Below are 25,828 nucleotides of genomic sequence, written 5' to 3' on the forward strand. Positions count from 1 at the left end.
CCCAGGCTGGAGTGCAATGGCACGATCTTGGCTCACCGCAACCTCCGCCTCCTGGGTTCAGGCAATTCTTCTGCCTCAGCCTCCTGGGTAGCTGGGATTACAGGCACGCGCCACCACGCCCAGCTAAGTTTTTTGTATTTTTAGTAGAGACGGGGTTTCACCATGTTGACCAAGATGGTCTCAATCTCTTGACCTCGTGATCCACCCACCCTGGCCTCCCTAAGTGCTGGGATTACAGGTGTGAGCCACCACGCCCGGCCCATGAAGTCTCTTTAACAGTCTGTTTAATTAAGGAGGGCTAAAATATGAAAATGGAACTTTAAGTGTACATTTTGCAGTTACAGAACTCTCGGAACTAAATGTAAATCTTGGGGTCTGTATATGTATTTTTCTGATATTATATTGCATTAGGCTATGAGTAAACAAGTTTATGAATTTTAGTGTATGGATGGGTTGTGGAAGAAAACAGAGAAACCGCAAACAGAATATTTATACATTTATTTATAATGAAATTATGGTCTCAATATTTACAACATATAGGAAACCAGAGGGTAAGTTTATACAAAGCCAGCCTGCAAAGTATTCAAATGTGCAAAAATGACAGTTCAGTATCTCAAACTACTCCTGGTTCAGCAGACTAGCTCCTTCACTTTCACACATCAAGATTTGATACAAAAAAGTTCTTTTGGCAAAACCTGTAATGCCAAGAAAAAGGACAAGTTGCAATTTCAGTCATTAAGTCCAAAGTCCTACTGCAGGCAGTCAGATCTCTCCATTTTAGCTGCAAACAGTTCTGAGAGAGACAGACTACTGTGTTTCATTTGTGTGATGAGTTCTGACCAGTTCTAGTCAAGAATTCTTGTTTTCTCTGACCCAGCTGAAGACAGGATCTTAGAAGGGCAATAAAAACAGCAATGGCTATAAGACAAATGTGTCTGAAGGTGCCGGCTTTGGATCACCCCAATTAAAAAACACAATGAAAAAAATAACTTCATTTTCCTATCCAGGATCCAGCTATATCCAACAGTTTTAAATGAGACAGCATTTTCCAAAACAGAAATAATCCAAAACAAAACAGGGATGCAGATCTGTCAGAATTAAATACCAAAAAGAACGGTCTAAAATCATTTCCCATTAATAAACAGTAAGGCTTTGTAACCAGTTATGTATCAAAATTGACCAAACAGTACTAAAATACAAATAAAACTTTCTTTAAGTCAGAATTGGGGCTATTCATTTGGAAGAGGCTGGACCAGGTCAAACGTGTATGGGAACGACCCTGTTTTAGGACGCTTTGTTGGACAAGCACGTTTCACCAACTGTTAAAAAGCTTCTGAGATAAATTTATGATTCTAATTAAATTTTAAGATTCTATGCCACCGCAGAAATAAGGATTTTTTTTTTTAAGGAACCCCTTTAAGAAAGGGGGCATTGAATCTCTAACTTCTGCAAAGATCCAAGATGGTTCCCAGCACAGGCCCCAGAGTCTTGTTAAATCAAATGCATGCATTATTGCTAAGAAGAGTCACCGAGGGTCAAAACTCTGTTCCACAGTTTCCTAGGGAGCCATCCAGAATGGCATCTGTTGTTTAGCTCGTGGTTGTGATGAAGGATACTGGTATCCCAAACTCCAGCCCTGTGGAAAACTACTTGCATTTTTATGACCTCCATGTTCCTCCTCTTCATCAGATGAATCTGCAGCATAAGCCACCAAGCCAAATCCCTTCTCTGTAGTTTTCATCTTCTTGGCTGGATAATCTAGAATAGAGAAAAACAACCCCAACCCCATCCCCACCAAGGGAAAAAAAAAAAAACAACAAAAAAAGATAATACCATAAATTCGTTAATAAAAAAAAGATGTTAATTTTAAGTGGTTAGTTGGACACCATTTTGAGGTCATAGGGTCAGTGGTCGCCCAAAACCGTTGAAGATCACACGAAAAACAGCACCGGCATCAGCAAATGTGAATCCACCAGAACCATGTAAGAAAACAGAGAAAGAAAAAAGAAACACAAAAAAAAGAAAAAAGAAAAAAAGGAAAGTTAGCAAGTGAGTCTCTTGAGGGCTGATATTTCACCTTTTAAAGAGTTAAAAGAAAAGAAGAAAAGAAAAAAACGTGAATTTTCTTCTGTTCATTTTTATGACTACAGGCAAAGAACAAAAATATTCCATATCCGTCTATAGGATTTAGAGTTCTGGGATGCTAAAAAGCAGTACTTTCCTAACAGCCACAGATTGACCAAGAGAACTATAAGGGGAGGTGTGGCTCAGCTCCCAATACAAAGCAAAATCAACTTTTAGGAAGTCCGTATCAGATTAACTCCAGGTATTCACACAACATAGGCAACAGGATTTTGATATGACCTAGCACTCATTAGTATTCCCTAGGGTTTTAATGTCACTGATGCTATGTATAAAATAAGTTGACTAGCCCTTTCCTAGACGCATGTTGGTTGGAATAAATGGTTGTCCATATACAAGTTTTTTTCACTATTTTCTTTTTTAGTTGAGACAGTCTCAATCTGTTGCCCATGCTGGAATGCAGTGTTGTGATCTTGACTTACTGCAACTTCTACTTCCCAGGTTCAAACGATTCTCCTGCCTCAGCCTTCCAAGTCACTGGGATGACAGGCACATACCACCAAGCTGGCTAATTTTTCTATTTTAGTAGAGACGGAGTTTCTCTGTGTTAGCCAGGCTGGTCTCAAACTCCTGACCTCAGGTGATCCGCCTGCCTCGGCCTCCCAAGTGCTGGGATTACAGGCGTGAGCCACCGTGCCTGGCCCAAAAGTATTTTCATTAGCCAGTAGATTATAGAGGTTGGATTAAACACCTGAATGAATATCAGGTTAGAAAACTAATCCCAGCTTTATTTATTAATTTATTTTTGAGACAGAGCCTCACTCTATTGCCCAGGCTGGAGGGAAGTGGTATGATCTTGGCTCACTGCAACCTCCAACTCCCAGGTTGAAGTGATTCTCCTGCCTCAGCCCCCTAAGTAGCTGGGATTACAGGCAGCCCCTGCCACGCCCAGCTAGTTTTTTTTATTTTTAGTAGATATAGGGTTTCAGTATGTTCGTCAGGCTGGTCTTGACCTCCTGACCTCAGGTGATCCACCAACCTTGGCCTCCCAAAGTGCTGGGATTACAGGCGTGAGCTACCGTGCCTGGCCGAGAAAACTAATAGCTCTAGACCAGCCTTACTTAGTCACTCCCCTGTCCCCCAGCTATACCATACTTACCATGGCTCCCTGTTAAGGTCCCAGACCCATTCCTTTCATCAGACTCTGTTTTTATTCCAGTCACTGGAAAGGCTGGTGGAGGCATCAACTGCCTATGGAAAGATAAAATAAAACTTTCTTTCAATTTAAATTTTCTTAACTTATCCTGTGAATAAGAAGTGGAATTAAGTCTGCAAACAATCCTTCAAATTCATTTTAACCATTAATTTCAACCCCTTCCACCTTCTTCCAGCCCCTTTATAAAAGTATATAAGCCCTGTCTACACAGCAATTGCCATGACAAAAATTGAACGGTTACAGAAATAACTCAGCTCCTTTCTTATGAAGGTTAACATACTAAGAAAAGAAAATTCAAATGTTGCATGTATGGCAGGCTGAACTCCCACATTCACATACTTCCCATCCATGATATTCTAATGACTCTAAGGTAGCAAAAATAGCTGAATTATATAACACTTCTGTTACTGTCTACCCTTAGGAAAATGGCCAAGATGCAGACAGTAGAAGTCAAAAAAGATGTCTGAATAAGAAGTAAATTATTCAAAGCCAAGTATAACTGCTTCTATGTCTGAAAAAGGCCTATCGTTATATTTTTCTTCACTGCACCAATTACAACAAACAGAAGTTTATTTCATTCAAAGATTTCATTTCAGTTTCAGAACACTTAAGCTCATACCAATGATCATTAGTCTCACTCATGGTGCATACAAATGACATCTGAATACATTTGTATAATTATTCCAACTTACCTGTCCCTCTCTCTCTCTTTGCCTGAGGAACTTGCTGGCTTCGATCCTGCACCTTCAATCTCATTCTGACTGGAGAAGCCTGTACCTAAATTAGTCATATGAATGGGTCCATGCTATGAGCAGAAAAATACAGTGGCATTAGCAAATCTACAACTGCTGTATTGACTTTAGCTCCTTAATGTAACTGTCAAGTGCCTCATCTTTCTGATAATTGTAATAAGTTAAACTGTACTACAAAGCTCTTTGGGATTTGCTGTGTAACTGTAGTCAAAAGTAGGAATTTATTTTTCTCTTGGACAGGGATTTTGTAATTCATTATGCTCTCTATGGCCTGCCTGGTTTAACTGACTGCCCATAGTTCAACTGATTTCTATAAACCATGTTAGAAACTATAAAAAATGCTTTGGTTTTGATTCAAGGATTCTGGCAAAATGGAAAGGTACTTCTGATAAAACTGCACCAGAATTAAGAATCTTTTTAACTTTAGTGCCTAACTTTATAATTACATGTATGCACAGAATCACTCCTTTTCTAGCAGTTTGGAAGGGTAGGGAGACTGGAGGGAGAAATCACTTTCTTTTTTAGGTGGAGGGTAAGAGATAGCACCACTGAAAGCCAAGTGTTTCTTTTTTTTTTTTTTGAGACAGTTTCACTCTTGTTGCCCAGGCTGGAGTGCAACAGTGTGATCTCGGCTCACCACAACCTCCGCCTCCCAGGTTTAAACCATTCTCCTGCCTCAGCCTTCCAAGTACCTGGGATTACAGGCATGCACCACCATGCCCAGCTAATTTTTTTGTATTTTTAGTAGAGGTGCGGTTTCTCCATGTTGGTCAGGCTATCTCGAACTCCTGACCTCAGATGATCCGCCCACCTCGGCCTCCCAAAGTGCCGGGATTACAGGCATGAGCCACTGCGCGGGCCTAAAGCCAAGATTTTAAAAATACAAACCATGTGTTGTTAGATCAATAGCTTTGAGTGAGATGTATAAGAAAGTAAAAACACTCAGAGGCTTTCAAGAGTCTGTTGACTAGGACAAAAAACCTAACCAAAATGAATTCCAGAATGCAGAAATCCTAGTACTGGGAGAATAATGTGAATTTATCTTTTTTAAAGGGAGAATATAGGAGAATAAGATGAAGATAGGAAAACAGGGTATTTTATTTAACCTGGTATCCAAGCAGTCCAGATTCCCGTTCATCTGGTAGCTCCTCGGTGAATCGTCTCTTCTGTGCCTGGGGCTGACTTGGGAGTGGGGGCTGGGGCTGGGGCTGGGGCTGGGGACCAGCAGGCAAGGCAGTTTTGACAGGAGCAGCAGGAATAAAAGGACCACCCATCGGACTCTGGGACCAAAACAAACCAAGGAAGAAAAAAAGTGTGAGAATGCCCAAGAAGTAAGTAAACAATTATTACAATATACTTTAAGGATCAATAGGTATCATATGAACTTTGCCTGTTCAGGTCCTTAGTCTCCTTCATGTATAATTTGTTAACAGTATCACCTAGCCTTCTCACCTTCATCCTAGGAAACGTGAAATCAACAACCTATATACAATGCTTTGAACTTTTAGGAAAACTCTGTTGCGCATTTGGGTTACTAGGAGCAAACACGACTGTTAACAAAACAGAACTCCAACCACTGATAGTCAATGTGTGATAAGCTTTCTGTAATTTATAAATGCTGCTAATGCTGGTGGAAGAAGCAACTTCATCTGCCACTCCCATAGTTACTAGTAAGTTACTATGTCAAGATTAAGTCTACCTAATGTTTGAAGATGTTGCTCCAAAAAGGAGTAAGGGGTATCAAAAGACAGTCTATGTTACATAACAATAAGCAGGTCTGAAGAGAAAACTACTATTACTACAGTCACGCATTGCTTAGCGATGGTAATACTTTTTTTTTTTTTTGAGACAGAGTCTCAGCTCACTACAACCTCCGCCTACCAGGTTCAAGAGATTCTCCTGTTTCAGCTTGCTGAATAGCTGGGACTATAGGCGTTGTGCCATTGTACGCGAGCATTTTTTTTGTACTTTTAGTAGAAACAGAGTTTTGCCATGTTGGCCAGGCTGGTCTCAAACTCCTGACTTCAAGTGATACACCTGTCTCAGCTTCCCAAAATGCTGGGATTATAGGTATGAACCACTATGCCCAACGGGAATACATTTTGAAAAATGTGTTGACTTTTGTCATTGAACAAATGTGTATTTATACAAACTTAGATGAAAATAGCCTACTATACAACTAGGCTATGTGGTATGGCCTACTGCTTCTAGGCTACAATCCTGTGCAGCATGTTACTGTACTGAATGCTGTTAACACAATGGCATTTGTGTATCTAAACAGAAAAGGAACAGTGAAAATATGCTTTTTCCAGGACCACCATCATATATGCAGTCCATCAGTGACCAAAATGTTACGAGGTGCCTGACTGTACTGATAATACAGCTAACATTTATTGACAGACTGAATCATCTTACTTCATCCTTGCAAACCTTTGAGATTTTTATCACTGTGCCCATTTTATACCTAAGGAAAACCAAACCCTAGACACATCAAGTTACATCCCAGTATCACATAGCTCAAGAACAGGAAAGCATAATGAACCCTGGTAATCTAATTTTAAATCCCAGCTTTTTTTTTTTGAGACGTGAGTTTCGCTCCACACCCAGGCTGGAGTGCAGTCATGCGATCTCAGCTCACCACAACCTCCGCCGCCAGGTTCAAGCAATTCTATTGCCTTAGCCTCCTGAGTAACTGAGATTACAGGCATCCGCCACCATGTCCAGCTAATTTTTGTATTTTCAGTAGAGTTGTGGTTTCACCATGTTGACCAGGCTGTTCTCGAACTCCTGACCTCAAGTGACCTGCTCGCCTCGGCCTCCCAACTGCTGGGATTACAGACATGAGCCACCACGCCTGCCTTAACTCCCTGCTTTTAACCATGCTGCTGTATAGCTTCCCAATTACAAAGGACTGACACTTAAAGCAGAGACCTATAGAGCTGTCTAAATATAAAAATTAAAATAATTTTGGCCTGGCACAGTGCCTCACACCTGTAATCCTAGCACTCCAGGAGGCCAAGGCCACGGATAACCTGAGGTCAGGAGTTCATGACCAGCCTGACCAAAATGGCAAAAGCCCGTCTCTACTAGAAATACAAAAATTAGCTGGGCGTGGTGGCGTGTACCTGTAATCCTGCTACTAAGGAGGCTGAGGCAAGAGAATCACCTGAACCCGGGAGGCAGAGGTTGCAGTGAGCCAAGATCACGCCACTGCACTCCAGCCTAGACGACAGAGTAAGAATGTCTCAAAATAAAAATAAATAAATAAAATAAACCTGACTAGGGACCACAAACAAAATTTAGTTCATAGCTGTTTTTTTGTTACATACTGTGCAACCCTCTTCAGTGCTCACAGCTCATAGGGTAAGGGGCTGGGCAATGGTTCGAGGCTGCCATTTACTCTGGCATGGGTCCACTATGAGAGGCCCACAGAGAAGGACCCACCATAAATCCATTACCATGCTCTCATTAAGTCTCTCCCCTGCCTCCACGACTGGCATATAATGCATCCAGATTATTATCCAGACATCTACTCTTTTCCTAAAATTCTACTTTCATGTTTAAGAAATTATAAGTATACATTTCTTAAGTTCTGAAAGGAAACATACCAGCATTTATAATCCTTAAATTTGAAAAGTTTATATGTCTCATATAACACCTACATAATGTTTTTTTCTTTTTTTTTTTTTTGAGACAGGGTTTCACTCTGTCACCCAGGCTGGAGTGCACTGGCACCATCTTGGTTCACTGCCTCTATGAACTCCTAGTCTCAAGGGACCCTCCCACCTCAGCCTCTTGAGTAACTGAAATATAGGTATGCACCACCATGCCCAGCTGATGTTTTGTAGAGATGGGGTCTCACTATGTTGCCTAGGCTGGTCTCAAACTCCTGCACTAAAGCAATCCTCCTGCCTCGGCCTCCCAAAATCCTGGGATTATGTTTCTTTCTAAGATCTGAGTTGCTAACTCAATTCCAATCACTGAGAGATGTGGTGTAAGCAGCCCCATTTTCCTTGAGGACTTTGTTACCACTCAAAGGCAAGGTTAGGCAAACAATGGCCAAGGAAATGGCAGACTATGATTGTGGCCTGCCACCTGCTTTGTAAATAAAGTTCTGTTGTGGTACAGCTATGCTCATTCACGGAGGTATTAGCCACTGGCTGCCTCTGCACTACAACAACAGGGTATAGTAGTTGTGACAGAGAAGGTATATTAAAGCCTAAAATATTTACCATCTGACCTATTATAGCAAGTCTGCCTACCACCCCCACTTTAAACAGCTATTTGGTATGCAAGAATTGTGAAAATATACACTTTAGGATGACATACACAACTATACACTTATCCAAAATATTCAGGTAGGCTGGTGGTGGGAACACAGAAGACAGCAGGAAAAAGACATTCCACATTACACGATTTATTTCTGGAATGCCACCACTTCACCTTTCTCCAGGTTTTCCTAAATTCAGGAATATCTTGTTGCATATATCCTGGCATCCTACCTGTCCAGTGCTAGCTGGAGGCTGCACTTGTGTTATCGGGTATTGTGTTGGCACAGGTGGGACTCCAGTAGGTAATGCTGGCAAGACTCCAGGTGCTAATGAAACAGCTGGTGGCACTATGCTTGGTACTCCGTAGGGAGGTTGAACTGGCTGCTGAGGAGGGGGAACAACAGGGTAACCAGACTGATAGCCATTGGATGGATAATATGGTGGTTGAGGAGGGACACTACTTATAGCAGAGGGTTGTGTATAGCCTGAGGGGGAAGAAAAAAAGCGTTTAATCAGCTGCAGCAGAATGAGACAATTTATCTGAACATTAAACTTACTATCTAGGGAAGAAAAATACTGAGGCATGAATGGCTTTCCAAATTACCCTAAATTAAAGGGAACATTAATAGTGCCCTGGCACAATTAGTCTGGCCTCAAGTAACACAGTTACACATAACTATACTAGCAAAATATTTTTTAAACACGTCAAGATGTACACACCTGGTAAAGGTACAGCAGTATTAATCTGATTCACAAATCTAGAATATTCAGCATGAACCTGAAAGAGAGAGGGAAACAAATTAACGTGGGACAGCCCAAGCTGTGTATTTACAATCATCTGATTATATGACTCTAGGACCAAAGCAATCAGGAATTAAAATATATCTACCCATGTTCCAGTCAAATTTAAACTTGTTTAACCCACATTTTTTTCCCCCTTTCTATTGAGACGGAGTCTCGCTGTCGCCCAGGCTGGAGTGCATTGGGGCAGTCTTGTATCACTGCAACCTCAATTTTTTTTTTTTTTTTTGAGACAGAGTCTCACTCTGTCTCCAGGCTCCATGCTGGAGTGCAATGGCATAATCTCGGCCTCCCGGGTTCAAGTAATTCTCCTGCCTCAGCCTCCCGAGTAGCTGGGACTACAGGCATGCGACCACCATGCCCCGCTAATTTTTGTATTTTTAGTAGAGACGGGGTTTCACCATGTTGGCCAGGATGGTCTCGATCTCTTGATCTTGTGTTCCACCCACCTCGGCCTCCCAAAGTGCTGGGATTACAGGCGTGAGCCAACCTCAACATTTTAATAAGGCAGATCTATAAATTATTAAGCCAATTTTGGGAATTAGAAGCATGAATAATCCTGAATCCCCTAAACTAGACTCAATTCTGGGGCATAAAATCACTTAGAAAGCCACAGAAATAAAGTAACTAGGAAATTTCTAAGTTGTTAGTATAACTGGTGAGACCGCATTCATTCACATTTACTGGGTGATTTGTCCTCAAGGAGTTCACAGTTTAATAAGGGTTTAGTATTTTCCTCATACTTCCTCCCTATATATTAAGTCCATAACCTCAAGTACCAACAAATTAAAAGATGGGAAAATTACCCAGTACAAGGGTTGGTAAATCAGGTGGTATGTACAAAAGCAAAACAAAAAACAGACACAACCATGAGCTACCCAACAAGGCGCCAGAGAACACAAGGTTGAACGTATTCAATACAAAACCTGATTTTCTTTAAGTGCTATAAAGACAGTCCTAAGTTTTAACTTTTGGTTATTTATTCAAAGAATAAAAATAATGAATAATCAAATAAGCAATCATCCCCCACACAGGTCTAATTGGTTTTAAATTGTTAGAGCTCTACCCTTTAGACTGGAGCTAAGCTAATATAAGCCAAAGAAAACCAACACAATGACCAGGTGCTAGGAGGGAGAAGAGGCCTTGATTTCTCTCTCAAGGACTCCAGAAGGAACCAACTCTGCCAGCACCTCAATTTCAGACTCTGCTTCCTGAACTGTGATAGAATAAATTTGTGTTATTTTAATCTACGCAATTGCAGTAACTTATTATAGCAGTACTAGGAAACTAAACAGGTGAAAGAAATATCTAAGACATACTCCAAAATGGCAATACCTCTTCTGAATGAGTATCAGACAAATACAACTCACTGTTTGCAAAAGATTCTCACAAAGCTTCTTGGCAGCAGCCAGACCTTCTGGTTTGGGGTGACTGCAAATAAATAACCAGAAATTAAAAAGAGAAAAATAAATCAAAGATGCAGAATTCTGCTTTCATTTTTCATGCTGTTTTATAAATTTACATTAATATATTCACTAGCTCAAATCTAGGCCTCTGAAGATCACAAAACAAATACAAAATAACATCATAAGTCTTTTCAGATATAACTACTATCATTACCACAAAAAATAAATTAGTTTTTTTTCTTTTGAGACAGTTTTGCTCTTGTTGCCCAGACTGGAGTGCAATGGCACGATCTCAGCTTACCGCAACCTCTGCCTCCTGGATTCAAGCAATTCTCCTACCTCAGCCTCCCAAGTAGCTGAGATTACAGGCATGTGCCACCACGCCTGGCTAATTTTTTTATTTTTAGTAGAGACAGGGTTTCTCCATGTTGGTCAGACTTGTCTCGAACTTCCGACCTCAGGTGATCTGCTCACTTCAGCCTCCCAAAGTGCTGGGATTACAGATGTGAACCACTGCACCCAGCTACCACAAGTATTTTAACAGTCATTCTCTGAGTAATGGTATTTCTTAACATAAAAAAATATATATATATATATATTTTTAGACAGAGTTTCACTCTTGTTACCCAGGCTGAAGTGCAATGGCGCGATCTTGGCTCACTGCAACCTCTGTCTCCTGGGTTCAAGCAATTCTCCTGCCTCAGTCTCCCGAGTAGCTGGGACTACAGGCACATGCCACCATGCCCAGCTAATTTTTGTATTTTTCGTAGAGACGGGGTTTCACCATGTTGAACAGGATGGTCTCGATCCCTGACCTCGTGATCCACCCAACTTGGCCTCCCAAAGTGCTGGGATTATAGGTGTGAGCCACCACACCCGGCCAGCATAAAAATATTTAAAGTTCATAAAATTACTATAAAATCTATTAATGTTGACATAGATTTAAATAAAAATTATTTCAGGCTTATCACAGCTCACTTTAAGATTCACTTTCATACAGACTTGTACAAAAACCAAAGGACTTGAGTACTAAAGAAACAATTCCATCTCCTAATATAACACCTTCCTCCCTCCCTCTCTCCCTTCCTTCTAGAAACAATTCAGTCTTCCTAATTCAATAATTTCCTTCCTTCCTTCCTTCCCCTGACTTCCATCCCCATCTCCTTCCCCTTCCCCACTCCTCCAGTCAGGAGCGCAGTGCCTTGACCTCCTGGGCTCAAGTCATCCTCCTGCCTCAGCCTCCTGAGCAGCAGGTATTACAGGTGTGCACCACCACACCTGGCTACTTTTTAAAATTTTGTAGAGATGGGGTTTCGCCATGTTGCCCAGGCTGACCTCAAACTCCTGGGCTCAAGTGGACCTCTGCCTTGGCCTCCAGAAGTGTTCGGATTACTGGAATGAACCACAATGCCCGAATTCAACAATTTCTATTAACTAATTATAAATTACTCCTAGCATTTACCTAAATCCCTTGTTATAATTACATTCATTTTGCTATTGCTCCTTCTGAATCACTCCTGTCTGTACCAACAAGCTGACAAGAATTCACAGGTCTCCTGCCCTATATCCTTACCTGATATAAATATACATAGGTTCAAAAGCTTCTCGGCCAGATGCTGGCTCAATGCAACCTGATCCTTTGCCCCGTAGGAAGACTTTGGCACCTGTTTCAATCTGAATGTGCTGCAAATAGGAGCAGCCTGGACCTTCTACCTTCTCCTTGACATTAAAAGTGGGCACAGCATGTTCCAGACCCACAAACAATTTATCTTGAACATAATGCATCTGCAGGAAGAACAGAATACCTCAGATTAAACAGAATATATAATTAAATCCTCAGTCTTTGAAATAAGTCATTAAGAAATTTAGCAAAGACAGTCTCCTGTAAAACTGGAGCAGAGTGTTGGGTAGTACAGTCAGCCCTGTGATACTCTCTAGTGAGGGCTGCTCTCTCCACCCTTTTTTCTAGGAGGAATGTATCAGCAAAGTCTTACTTCATCAGACTCAGCCTTCTTAGTCCTCCACTTATTATCAAGTTTACAAACGAAACCCACTAGATGAAAAAAGTACAACATATATGCCCTCTACTCTATCAATATCCTTTCTAGAATCTATCAGTATAAAGAGATGTGTGCTCAGATGTTCGTTATATCGTGGAAAGTTGGATAGGCCACTAACAGAATACCAACGGCAGGTAAGTTTCAGGACTAGAATTTGGAATTTCCCGATTTTATTTTTTTCTTTATACGCATTATTTGGCACATATCTTTTTTATTTGAGATGGAGTCTCACTTTGTCACCCAGGCTGGAGTGCAGAGGCATGGTCTTGGCTCACTGCAACCTCCACCTCCCGGGTCCAAAGCGATTCTCCTGCCTCAGCCTCCTGAGTAGCTGGAATTACAGGCAGGCACCACTAGGCCTGGCTAATTTTTATATTTTTAGTAGAGATGGGGTTTTACCATGTTGGTCAAGCTGATCTCATACTTCTGACCTCAGGTGATCTGCCCGCCTTGGCCTCCCAAAGTGCAAGGATTATAGGCGTGAGCCACTACTCCCAGCTAGCACATATCGTTTTTATAGAAATGATAAAGCTATTAATGATCCTTCCCCAAAACATACCCCTGACTGGAAGGGAGGCTTCTGGCTAACAGCTGGAGACAACTGAGCAATGGGTGCTGGCTGGTGATAGACAGTTACTGTTGCACCATTGAAAGTTGGACTTGTTCCTGTGGCAGCTTTTACCACCCCATTGGTGATAATTTCTTTGATCCGGTTTACAGCTCCTTGGGAAAAACACAGACAGTAAAACTGAATGGAATGAACTGACTAGTGCCCAGACAGGCCAGTGTTCAATTACTCACATGTAAATTCGCTTTTAGGTTACCCAAATATGTGGCTCTCAACCCCTCAAATTCCCACACACATTCGTATATAGTTCACTAACAAGAGTTAGAACAGCCATCAGGGACAGTTTGCCAACTCTGTATATATACAGAGCCCTGTACTTTGCTCTTCACAAAAAGTGCTATGTGAGCCAAAAACATTACTTACTGTCCACTAATTCCCGTGTCTGGCCCTGAACATGTAGATATAATGGACGATCCCTATAAAGAGAAACAACAAAAGATGATTTTAACCTGGTCAAAACCAAAAAAAGGAAACAAATGGGTCACCAAATCCAATTTGTAATGTTTCAAGTTTCCAAACAACAAAAAGAGACTATTACATTAGAAGGGCTGTTGCCAGCTAATGTCTACGAACATGCTTTAACAGCTGGGGAATAAATAAACTTGACTTTTAAAAGTCAACTGGCCCATAGATTTGAGATTAAATCTGTTCTTATGGATTCACTAGCATCATTTTCCAGTCTACAAAGATAACTTAGTATTTAAGAATGTAATTCCTTTTTGCTGGTTGTCTAACAGGTTATAAACAAATGTGGTCTTGTCTATCCAAATCAATGAGGCAAGCTGGCTGCCATGGCTCACACCTGTAATCCCAGCACTTTGGGAGGCTGAGATGCGCGGATCGCATGAGGCCATGAGATTGAGACCAGCCTGGCCAACACTGCAAAACCCCATTCCTACTAAAAATACAAAAAATTAGCCAGGCCTGTATCCCAGCTACTTGGGAGGCTGAGGCAGGAGAATTGCTTGAACCCTGGAGGCAGAGGTTGCAGTGAGCTGAGATCAAGAAACTGCACTCCAGCCTGGGTGAAAGAGTAAGACTCCATCTCAAAAAGAAAAAAAAAGTTCCATTTCCTAAATATCTATTGACAGTGAAAAGAAACTCAAACACTGAATGATAGAAGGAATGAAATGAAACAGATTAAGTCTTTACCCGAGTAATCACAACCTATAACCATTAATTACAAAGGCAAAAAAAAAAAAGGTTTTTTTTTGTCTGAGACAGAGTCTTGCTCTATCACCAGACTGGAGTGCAGTGGTGTGATCCTGGCTCACTGCAACTTCCGTTTTCCAGTTTCAAGCAATTCTCCTGCCTCAGCCTCCCAAGTAGCTGGGACTACAGGCACGCACCACCACACCTGGCTACTTTTTTTTTGTATTTTTAGAAAAGACGGGGTTTCATCATGATGGCCAGGATGGTCTCGAACTCCTGACCTTGTGATCCGCCCACCTGGGCCTCCCAAAGTGCTTAGATTACAGGTGTGAACCACCGCACCCGGTTAAGATTTTTTTTTAAAGGGGAGTTTACTCCCAGTACTTTGGGAGGCTGAGGCAGTCAGATCACCTGAGGGTAGGGAGTTCAAGAGCAGCCTGACCAACATGGAGAAACCCATCTCTACTAAAAAATACAAAATTAGCTAGGAGGGGTGGCACATGCCTGTAGTCTCAGCTACCCAGGAGGCTGAGGCAGGAGAATCACTTGAACCTGGGAGGAGGTTGCAGTGAGCCAATATCGAGCCATCGCACTCCAGCCTGGACAACGAGAGCAAAATTCCATCTCAAAAAATAAAATAAATAAATAAAAGGGGAGTGTACAACCAAATATGAGCCCATTTGTGAGGGGAACTATTTCCATAGAAAAAAGTTTAGAAGTATATACATTATTTCTGCAAATCACATGGGTCAGAAAGGAAAAAAAATGGTAGTGGTTAGTTTCTTTTACACTTCCCTATAATTTGTTTCCTCCAATAAAAACATCAAATGTGAAATAAAAGTCAAAAAATAGCTCCCAACATCTTCTACCTATTTGATATCCAGAATTCTGCTACAGAGTATGCACACACATACCCCTCAAACCATGAACCAAATATTGTGTACACATATTACCTAAGGGTGAGAAACATGAAACTAACCCAACCCTTCCATAAACAAGGTAAGAGAAAAAGCAGACGCACCCTGGTCCCACTTTGGCCTTTTCCTCAGTTGTCATGAACCTCCCTCGAGTTGACACTGCAGCGCCACTAAGTCGGCTGATCTAAAAAAAAGAAATGTTCAATTAAAAAGATGTGGCGATTGGTTGATTTCAATGGCAGACAGATTTTCTTCCCATTCATCTGACCAAGTAAAGCAGGAATGAATTCTCTCCTATATCTGAATTTTGATTTCATGGTTTCTTACTCAAACCAACCCAGAGAATTCATTTATATCCATTTCATTATCTTCCTCTGAAGTTAAATTAAACCCAGTCTTGACTTTAGAGACTATGATCCAAACCCACTAGTAAATATCTGATGCCTGTTTAGAGCCACTCACCACCTTCCCCAAAGAGTCCCAATGCCTCCTCACCTCGTCTTGAGTCTGTCCTCGAGTCAGCAAGTTCCTACATGTGAGAGGCACATCATTAATTTCTACTTCAGCTACCACCAGGTCATCCTTGCTTTTATTGCTAGTTAGGCCTTTGCCAGGGGCCTGAAGCTACAAAGAAGAGAAAGAAATTAGATTTAAAAGTCTTTATGATGAGGTAACATCTTTTTTCTTTGAGACAGAGTCTCACTCTGTTGCCCAGGCTGGAGTGCAGTGGCATGATCCCGGCTCACAGAAACCTCTGCCTCCCAAGTTCATGTGATTCTCCTGTCTCAGCCTCCTGAGTAGCTAGGATTATAGCCACACACAATACCATGCCTAGCTAATTTTTCTATTTTTAGTAGAGATGGGGTTTTACCATGTTGGCCAGGGTCGTCTCGAACTCCTGACCTCGGGTGATCCACCCACCTCCCAAAGTAATGGGATTACAGGAGTGAGCCACTGGGTCCCGAGGAGATAAAATCTTTTAGTTGTCCAATTTACAACTATCCTTTCCCAAGTCCCACACCTCCCTAACCTTCCCTTTATCTGCCTGTAAACAGAAATAACAAGCAAACAAAAACCTCACTAAAATGACACTAACTAGTCAATCAGCTTGAAGGCCACAATCAAGATTTCTCTGTGATCTTGGCCTTGTGTGCGTTTTTATGACCACCTAATTATAGAAGCTCTAGGGACTAGAAGCTGTAACCTCCAAAAAGAAAATTCAAGGCCAAGTTATGATGCTCTATAGCTCAGTTAGTTAGCTGCACATGGAGTAAAACATAATAGTGGGTAGAGGAGGAATGCACACAACCCATATACCTCATCTATAAAACAGAAGTTGCCTTTGTGCCACTTCTACGATCGTAACATAAAATTCAACTAATTCCATTCTTGTAAAGCTCTCAAAAATCCTTAACTTGTATCTAACTAATTATTCCTCGCTCTATTACAGAAGAACAAAGAGGCAGAATGAAAAGCCAGTAAGATGGTAAAACCTGATCCAGTTTCTTTCAATTTAAACTACAAGGAGTTTGTGACTAGCCTAGCCAACATGGTGAAACCTCATCTCTACTGAAAATACAAAATTAATGAGGTGTGGGAGTTTGTGCCTGTAATCCCAGCTACTCAGGAGGCTGAGGCAGGAGAATCACTTGAACCCAGGAATCGGAGGTTGCAATAAGCCGAGATCACGCCATTACATTCCAGCCTGGGCAACAGAAGTGAAACCCTGACTCAAAAATAAATAAATAAATGAACTACAAAAAAAAGCCTGGGCCGAGTGACTTATACCTGTAATCCTAGCACTTTGGGAGGCTGAGGTGAGCGATCTTTTGAGCCCAAGAGTTTGAGACCAGCTTGGACAACATGGCGAAACCACATCTCTACAAAAACAAAAACAAAAAATTAGCCTGGCGTGGTGCATGAGCCTGTAGTCCCAGCTACTCAGGAGGCTGAGGCAGCAGTAAGCAGTGCCTGCGCCACTGAGCTCCAGCCTGAGAAACAGAGCAAGACTCTATCTAAAAAAAAAAAAAAAACAGGCCAGGCACTATGGCTCACACCTGTAATCCCAGCACTTTGGGAGGCTAAAGCAGACTGGGCAACAGTGCAAAACCCATCTCTTCAAAAAATAAAAAAATTAGCTGGGCATGGTGGCATGCACCTGTAGTCCCAGCTACTCGGGAGTCTGAGCCTGGGAGGCAGAGACTGCACCACTGCATAGTCAATGCCTGGGCAATCAAGCCAGACTATGGGACCACAGGCATGCACCACATCCAGCTAATTGTTTTTGTATTTTCTGTAAAGACAGGTTTTCACCATGTAGCCCAGGCTTGTCTTGAACTCCTGGTCTCATGTGATCCACCAGCATTAACCTCCTGAGTAGCTGGAACTACAGGTGCCTATCTCCTCAACTATGTCTAGAAAATCTGCTCAAGAAGGCCGTTGCCAGTGGCTTACGTCTATAATCCCATCACTTTGGGAGGGTGAGGTGGGCAGATCATGAGGTCAGGAGTTCAGACCAGCCTGACCAACATGGTGAAACCCCGTCTCTACTGAAAATACAAAAAAATTAGCCGGGTGTTTTGGCTCATGCCTGTAATCCCAGCTACTCAGGAGGCTGAGGCAGAACTGCTTGAACCTGGGAAGCGGAGGTTGCAGTGAGCCAAGATCACGCTACTGCACTCACTGCAGCCTGGGTGACAAGCAAGACTTTGTCTCAAAAAAAAAAAAAAAAAAAAAAAAATCTGCTCAAGAAGGTAAGATACTGTTGTTTACTTTGTGCATTAGATACATTTTTGAAATGTGGAGGCAAAACTAAATACAAACTCAACAATATCACCTTATCTTTGTTTAACCCCTTACATATTAATTTACATTATCATCTCAGTGAATCCTTATGGCCGCCTTTACACATCAATATTGTTCAAGAGAACTTTTGGTGACATGTGTTCTAGTCTATCAGTCCAATGTGGTAGCCACTGGTGTCTCTAGGCCTAATTTTTTTATTTTTTGAGACGGAGTCTCGCTCTGTCAACCTGGTTGGAGTCAGTGGCACGAACTTGGCTCAAGCAATTCTTCTGCTTCAGTCTCCAGAGTAGCTGGGACTACAGGTGTGCGTCCACCATGCCTGGCTAATTTTTTGTATTTTTAGTAGAGACGGGGTTTCACCATATTAACCAGGCTGGTCTCGAACTCCTGACTTCGTGATCCACCCGCCTCAGCCTCCACAGTGCTGGGATTAAAAGCACGAGCCAAGCCTGGTCTAAAGGTCTAAATTTTAAATTTTATTTTGTTTGGTTTTGCTTTGCTTTTTGTTTAAACAACAGGAGTTTATTTCTTGCAGTTCTGGAGGCTGAAAATGTGTTTAATTATTATTACTATTTACACAAGGTCTAATTCTGTTACTCAGGCTGGAATGCAGTGACATAATGACAGCTCAATGCAGCATCAAACTCCTAGGCTCAGGTGATCTTCCCACTTTAGCCTCCCAAGAATCCAAGGAGCTGGGACTACAGGTATGAGTCACCATAGCCAGCCCCTTAACTTTTTTTAAAAGAAAAAAAAAAAATGAAAGAGGAAAAAAAAAGAATGAAAGAGAGAAAGAAAGAGGAAGAGAAAGAGGGAGAGAGAATGGGAGTATGGCTTTATTGCCCAGGCTAAAATGCAGTCTAAAAATGGGTATTGAAAACCTCTTTTGCCGGGCGTGGTGGCTCAAGCCTGTAATCCTAGCACTTTGGGAGGCTGAGGCAGGTGGTTCACGATGTCAAGAGATCAAGACCATCCTGGTCAACATGGTGAAACCCCATCTCTACTAAAAATACAAAAAGTTAGCTGGGCATGGTGGCACGTGCCTGTAATCCCAGCTACTCAGGAGGCTGAGGCAGGAGAATTGCCTGAACCCAGGAGGCGGAGGTTGCGGTGAGCCGAGATCGCGCCATTGCACTCCAGCCTGGGTAACAAGAGCGAAACTCCGTCTCAAGAAAAAAAAAGAAAAGAAAAGAAAACCTCTTTTAAGCCAATAATTGTGCTTAACAATGGAGACAGGAAGGAATAAGGGAGGAAAATAACAAACAAGCAGCCAACCAATATTTCATTTAAACCTGTGAAATGCTATGCAATTACTGAGGGGTGATTTACTTCCAATTATGTGGTCACTTTTAGAATAGGTGTGATGTGGTACTTATAAGAATGTATGATTTGTGCATTTGGGGTGGAGAGTTCTATAAATGTTCATTAGGTCTACTTGTTCTGGGTCTGAGTTCAAGTCCTGGATATCCTTGTTAATTTTCTGTCTCGTTGATCTGTCTAATATTGACAATGTGATGTTAAAGTCTCCCACTAGTATTGTGTCGGAGTCTAAGTCTCTTAATAAGTCATTAAGAACTTGTGTTATGCATCTGGGTGCTCCTGCACTGGGTGCACCTGCACTGGGTGTGCTATATCCAGGATCGTTAGCTCTTCTTGTTGCATTGAGCCTTTTACCATTATGTAATGTCCTTCTTTGCCTCTTTTGATCATTGTTGCTTTAAAGTCTATTTTATCAGAGGCGAGAATTGCAACTCCTGATTTTTCTTTATTTATTTTTGCTCTCCATTTGGTTGGTAAATCTTCCTCCATCCCTTAGTTTTGAGTCTTTGTGTATCCTTGCATGTGAGATGGGTCTGGATACAGCATACCGATGGGTCCTGGCTTCCTGGCTGTGTCTTTTGATTGGGGGATTTAGTCGATTTAAACTTAGGATTAATAATAATATATGTGAGTTTAATACTGCCATTTGATGCTAGCTGGCTGTTTTGCCCACTAGTTGATGTAAATTCTTCATTATGTTGATGCTCTTACTTTTTGGTATATTTTTGGAAAGGCTGATACTGGTTCTTCCTATGTGTACTGCCTCTTTTAGAAGCTCCTGCAAAGCAGGCCTGGTGATGAAATCTCTAAGTACTCACTTGTTCACAAAAGATTTTATGTTTCCTTCGCTTGTGAAGCTTAGTTTGGCTGGATATGAAATTCTGGGTTGAAGGTTCTTTTCTTTAAGGATATTGAATATTGGCCCCCCCCCTCTTCTGGCTTGTAGGGTTTCTGCTGAGAGATCTGTTGTGAGTCTGATCGGCTTCCCTTTGTGGGTAACCTGACCTTTCTCTCTGGCTGCCCTTAGCATTTTCTCCTTCATTTCAACCCTGGTGAATCTGACGATTATGTGCCTTAGGGTTGCTCTTCTTGAGGAATATCTTTGTGGTGTTCTCTGTATTTGTTGGACTTGAATATTGGCCTGCCTTGCTAGGTGGGGAAGTTTTCCTGAATAATATCCTGAAGAGTATTTTCCAGCTTGGATTCATTCTCTGCGTCACATTCAGGTACACCTATCAAACGTAGATTAGGTCTTTTCACATAGTCCCATATTTCTTGAGGCTTTGCTCATTCCTTTTTATCCTTTTTTCTCTAATCTTGTCTTCTCATTTTATTTCATTAAGTTGGTCTTCGACCTCTTCTGCTTGATCAATTCGACTGTTAAAATTTGTGCATACTTCGTGAAGTCCTCGTGTTGTTTTTCAGCTCAATTAATTCACTTATATTCCCCTCTAAATTGTCTATTCTCATTAGCATTTCGTCAAACCTTTTTTCAAGGTTCTTAGTTTCTTTGCATTGGGTTAGAACATGTTCTTTTAGCTCACAGAAGCTTCTTATTACCAACCTTCTGAAGCCTGATCCTGACGATTCATCAAATTCATTCTCCATTAGGCCTTGCTCCCTTGCTGATGAGGAGCTACGATCCCCTGAAGGAAGAGAGGCATTCTGATTTTGGATGTTTTCAGCCTTTTTGCGCTTGTTTCTTCCCATCTTTGTGGATTTATCCACCTGTCCTCTTTGTAATTGCTGATTTTCAGATTGGGTCTCTGAGTGGGTCCAGATTGTTGGTGGTGATGTTATTTCTGTTTCTTTGTTTTCCTTCAGTGTACACCCCTCCCCAACAGAGCTGGACCTTCCTGGGTTCAGCTGTGCTTGCTGTGAAACTCTCAACCGTCAGTGTTGCCAATTGCTGTTTTTTTGTGGGGTGGGACCAGCCGAGCCCGATCGATCACCTGGCTCCCCGCCTTGGAGCCCCCTTTTTTTCTTTTCCTAATTGAACGGTTGATTCTTTCCCAGGTGTCCCAGTCGCCCGCTGAAAAGGCGCCGGGATCTATGCAATTTCCTGTGCGGCGACAGCGCGGGCTGAAACAGCGGCACCAAGATTCGTGGTGCTTTTCTGCCCGGGGAAGCTCCTGGTCTGGCTCCCGGCTTCAGTCCCCCTCTCAATCAGCTGAATGGGTGACCTTGCCTTCTCAGAGCTCCAAATGTCAACTAAAAGGGCACCCAGTTCCGCATATTCCGCACTGAGAACCGCCGCACCCAGACACCGGCAAGACAGCTGCGCTGGCCAAAAGAATCACACTGGAGACCCGTGGGGCTCCTCCGCTGGGAATCTCCTGGTCCGTAAGCAACAAAAATTCGTCTGGAAGTCTGGTGTCCATTCAATCCCTACGCCTTCACTGGGAGGTGCAACCCTGAGCTGCTGCTAGATGGCCATCTTGGATCTCTCTCCCCAGCCCCTTAATTTTCATTTAAATTGCCACAGCCAGCCCCTTAATTTTCATTTAAATTGCCACATGAGGCTAGTGACTACCGCACTAGACAATGCAGGTATATATTACCAACAAAGCTGAGTTTCATTATGCCAAAGCCACATAACCAGTAACTGTGGATAATGAGTCTCAAGCCTAGGTTTTATGATTCTAAATCCAGTATTTATGTATCCTGGTGAGGTCAAATATCTTTTTTAAAAAAGAGTATTATTTGGCTGGGCGAGGTGGTTCACGCCCATCCCAGCACTTTGGGAGTCCGAGGTGGGTGGATCACCTGAGGTCAGGAGTTTGAGACCAGCCTGGCCAACATGGTGAAATGCCATCTCTATGTTAAAAAAAAAAAGTATTATTCTAAAGAAAAAAAAATCCTTAAATGATTGACATCAGTATTAAGAATCTTAATATACAAAGAGCAAGGAGCATTCCATCTTTGACAAAATGCCTTTTTTTTTTTGAGGCAGAGTTTCACTCTTGTCACCCGAGCTGGAGTGCAATGGCATCATCTCTGCTCACTGCAACCTCTGCCTCCTGGTTCAAGCGATTCTCTTGCCTCAGCCTCTGCCTCCCAAGTAGCTGGAATTACAGGCATGTGCCACCATGCCCAGCTACTTTTTGTATTTTTATTAGATATGGGGTTTCACCATGTTGGCCAGGCTGGTCTCAAACTCCTGACCTCAGATGATCTCCCGCCTCAGCCTCCCAAAGTGATGGGATTACAGGTGTGAACTACCGTGCCAGGCCTGTCAAGATGCTTTAATTTTTCCCCATAAACCTTAGAAATGGACAACTGACTCACACAGTCTTTGCAAACAAGTCTGGGCATGGTGGCTTGCACCTGTAATCCCAGCACTTTGGAGGTTGAAAGGAGTCTGGCAAACATGGCAAAACCTGTCTCTACTAAAAATACAAAAAAAAAAAAATTAGCCAGGCATGGTGGCATGTGCCTGTAATCCCAGCTACTTGGGAAGCTGCGGCAGGAGAGTCACTTGAACCCGGGAGACAGAGGTTGTAGTAAGCCGAGATCGTACCACTGCACTCCAGCCTGGGTGACAGATGAGATTCTGTCTCAAAAAAAACACAAAAAACAAACAAAAAACCCACTTCAGGTTTTAATTAGAGATGACACTTTGAAGCTCACTTGATTTACCTAAACTTCTCTTTTGACTTCAGGGAAAAAGCACACGTTAAAAACATGTTATGTTGCTTTAAATGACTATGGAAATATAACTCAAGGTGAACTAAGTGAACAAGGACAAGACAAGGTATTTGGTCCATAAATGTAATCAGCCCAATCAAAAATGCCTCGTAAATATGTATTTGTGACAAAATGTCATCTGGAATATTCCAAAACTAAATGATCTCTAAACGACTATATCCATTTTTAACTAACGCAAATGATTATGAGATCACAGGATTACGAAACAACTAGTAATTCACAATTAGTGGAGACCCATCAATTTCAAATACCTTCTCAGAAGCATTCTGAGTTGGTTTCAGCTTCCCTTTTGCCATGAGCATGGCATTGATCTTGGCAGCCACAGCGGCAGCAGCATCCAAGGCTCCTGAAGGAGCAGCTGTGGTGCCCCCAGGACTTCCACCACTGCTGGTGACCTCCCCACCTGGGGCCGCTGCGGGGAGGAAGAGAAGTGGGGCTGGAGCTGGTTGGTCCCATTTGCTGCGGCGCCTATATGTAGAAAAAGAAAAAACATTAGGCCCCAAAGCTTTCATGTATGTTATTCTTTCCTTACTATGCCTTAGCACCCCATTTTCCCTCTATTATATTTCATATCCACTTCCGAATCACCTTCCAAATCTACAACTCCCCTCTTCTTAAACGATTATTGCTATTTTAACCACTTCTTTCAAACGCTTCCCCCAAATCTTTCCTTTCTACTGTCATCTTTATCCAACGACTCCACTCTGCCCTGTGCACTCTCGTTTCCTTCCCCTTGGCTCGCCCTTCCAAAAATCCCCGCTTCCCTCCTCCCTCAGATCCCCGCCGGCCCTTTAAGGGCCCCAGGCCTGCTCAAGATCCTTCTCCCCGAACGCCCAAGCCCCCACTTCCCACTTAAGGGCCCCTCCACCCCAAACTCAGCTTCTCAGGGTCCTTCCATCTCTCCCGTGCCACAGTACTCGCTCCGATGCCTTCGCCCCTGAAGCCTTACCCGCCAGCTCCAGGATGTGTCGCGCTCCCCGCGGACATGGCGACCGGCTCTACTCAACCACCCGCCAACTACCCAACTACCACTTTCCCGTCACTTCCGCCCCCAACGCTCTTACGCACAGCCTCTTCCGGTCGTGAAGCCGAGCGGTTCCGGTGAAAATGTCGATTCCGATTGGACTCTCCATGATTTAAAGGCGTCCTGCATTTCTGAAAAAGGTAGGGTGTGATCTTCCGGGTTGCTCCTTACCCTTAAGAAAGATGGCTGCTATGCGTACTATAAAGGCGGAATCGGGGCTAGCAGAATCCATCTTTATTGTGGGCATGTTGTTAGACTGGAAGACAATACGCATGAGTCAGGAGATTAAACAGGTTTCTCCTCAAATTCCGCTACGTTTGTGTTGAGTCCCAGTTTCTGTCTGGGGAGACAGCCTTCCGTAGCTTTTGTCCGTTTCACGTTTCTGTTACTTAAATTCGTTGAAAAGATCATTTGAAGAATTTATCTGTTTGCTTCATTTCTGTGCACCAAGCAGGGTATATGAAGATGAACAAGCCACAGGCCTTGACATTCTGGTACTGTGTGGCAGGGCAGGCGCGCAGGCAAATAGGTATGATAGAATTGTATGTTAAGCAAAGGTCGAAGAAGATAAGCTGCTCATCTTGCTGGAGCGTCTAAGAACGGGACGCTAAAAAGCCGGTTGAGTGCTGGAGAGGTGATCAAGCGTCGGTTATGGAGCACCCTTTTCCGGGATCTGTGTACTTAACGGTTGAGATGGCTGGAGTGCGGGAGGCCAGAAAATGAAAGGCCCTGAGGGCTATGCTGAGGAATTTGTTGAGCTGATTCTGTAAGCTAAAAGTTTCTTTTTTTTTTCCTTCCTCCCCCCCACCCCGAGACGGAGTCTCGCACTGTCGCCCATGGTGGAGTGCAGTGACACGATCTTGGCTCACTGGAACCCCTACTTCCCGGGTTCAAGTGATTCTCATCCCTCAGCCTTCTCAGTAGCTGGGATTCCAGGCGCTCACCACCGCCAGCTAATTTTTTGTATTTTTAGTAGAGACTGGGTTTCACCATGTTGGCCAGGCTGGTCTTGAACTCCTGACCTCGTGATTCACCTGCCTCGGCCTCCCAAAGTGCTGGGATTACAGATGTGAGCCACCGCGCCCAGCCTAAAAAGAGAAAATATAAGTGCATAATTCAGTGTTTTTTGGTGTGTCCACAAGATTGTGTCACAATCACCATTATGTAATTCCAGATTATTTTCATCACCCCAAAAAGAAACCCCTCACCTATTAACAATCACTTCCCATTTATCTCTCCCAGCAAGACAGGGACTGCCACTAATCTACTCTTTCTCTGAATTTACCTATTCTACACATTTTATGTAAATGGAATTATACAATGTGTGGCCTTTTGTGTCTGGCTTCTTTCACTTAAAATTTTTTTTTTTTTGAGATGGAGTTTCGCTCTTGTTACCAGGCTCGAGTGCAACGGCGCGATCTCGGCTCACCGCAACCTCCGCCTCCTGGTTTCAGGCAATTCTCCTGCCTCAGCCTGCTGAGTAGCTGGGATTAAAGGCACACGCCACCATGCCCAGCTAATTTTCTGTATTTTTAGTAGAGACGGGGTTTCACCATGTTGACCAGGATGACCTCTTGACCTCGTGATCCACCCGCCTCGGCCTCCCAAAGTGCTGGGATTACAGGCATGAGCCACCGCGCCCGGAGCCCGGCCCTCACAATGTTTTAAGAGTTCTGGCCGGGTGCG

General features: G+C 42.8%; 1 protein-coding gene and 2 non-coding genes across 8 annotated transcripts; all 3 read right to left on the reverse strand.

Annotated features, from left to right (window-relative positions):
• Window positions 1-483: 483 nt before the first annotated feature.
• KHDC4 (KH domain containing 4, pre-mRNA splicing factor) lies at window positions 484-24,988 on the reverse strand. 6 transcript variants are annotated; one of them, XR_013529422.1, is made up of 14 exons: window positions 24,187-24,988; window positions 23,370-23,586; window positions 15,781-15,909; window positions 15,390-15,469; window positions 13,580-13,632; window positions 13,148-13,311; window positions 12,102-12,313; window positions 10,493-10,553; window positions 9,042-9,099; window positions 8,553-8,806; window positions 5,157-5,330; window positions 3,991-4,075; window positions 3,242-3,333; window positions 484-1,758 (listed from the first exon to the last, which is right to left on the reverse strand). XR_013529422.1 is itself a non-coding variant. In XM_035279559.3 (14 exons), exons 1-14 carry the CDS (start codon window positions 24,249-24,251, stop codon window positions 1,559-1,561), a joined length of 1,872 nt encoding a protein of 623 aa, XP_035135450.1. In that variant the 5' UTR covers window positions 24,252-24,988; the 3' UTR covers window positions 484-1,558. The 6 variants fall into 6 exon arrangements, 2 of the variants coding, with proteins under 2 accessions (XP_035135450.1, XP_035135451.1); XR_013529425.1 differs by lacking the exon at window positions 24,187-24,988 and adding an exon at window positions 24,068-24,145 and having other exon boundaries at window positions 8,553-8,705; XR_013529424.1 differs by lacking the exon at window positions 24,187-24,988 and adding an exon at window positions 24,068-24,145 and having other exon boundaries at window positions 3,991-4,103; window positions 8,553-8,705.
• Window positions 7,377-7,513, reverse strand: LOC118149350 (small nucleolar RNA SNORA42/SNORA80 family). Its single transcript, XR_004736734.2, has one exon. It is a non-coding gene; the product is annotated as a small nucleolar RNA SNORA42/SNORA80 family (small nucleolar RNA).
• Window positions 12,427-12,554, reverse strand: LOC118149352 (small Cajal body-specific RNA 4). Its single transcript, XR_004736736.1, has one exon.
• Window positions 24,989-25,828: the final 840 nt, after the last annotated feature.

Source organism: Callithrix jacchus, chromosome 18 (assembly GCF_049354715.1).
Source record: "Callithrix jacchus isolate 240 chromosome 18, calJac240_pri, whole genome shotgun sequence".
Classification (NCBI taxonomy): Eukaryota; Metazoa; Chordata; class Mammalia; order Primates; family Cebidae; genus Callithrix; species Callithrix jacchus.

What these genes read in the sequence shown, in the direction of transcription:
- KHDC4 (XM_035279559.3), bottom strand. Translation starts at nt 24,251, where the DNA reads ATGGAGAGTCCAATCGGAATCGACATTTTCACCGGAACCGCTCGGCTT. An exon ending in AGCCTCCCTTCCAGTCAGGG is followed by an intron (nt 12,314 to 13,147) that starts GTATGTTTTGGG and finishes TTCTTCCTGCAG; the next exon opens with ATGCATTATGTTCAAGATAA. An exon ending in AAAGAGAGAGAGAGGGACAG is followed by an intron (nt 3,334 to 3,990) that starts GTAAGTTGGAAT and finishes ATCTTTCCATAG; the next exon opens with GCAGTTGATGCCTCCACCAG.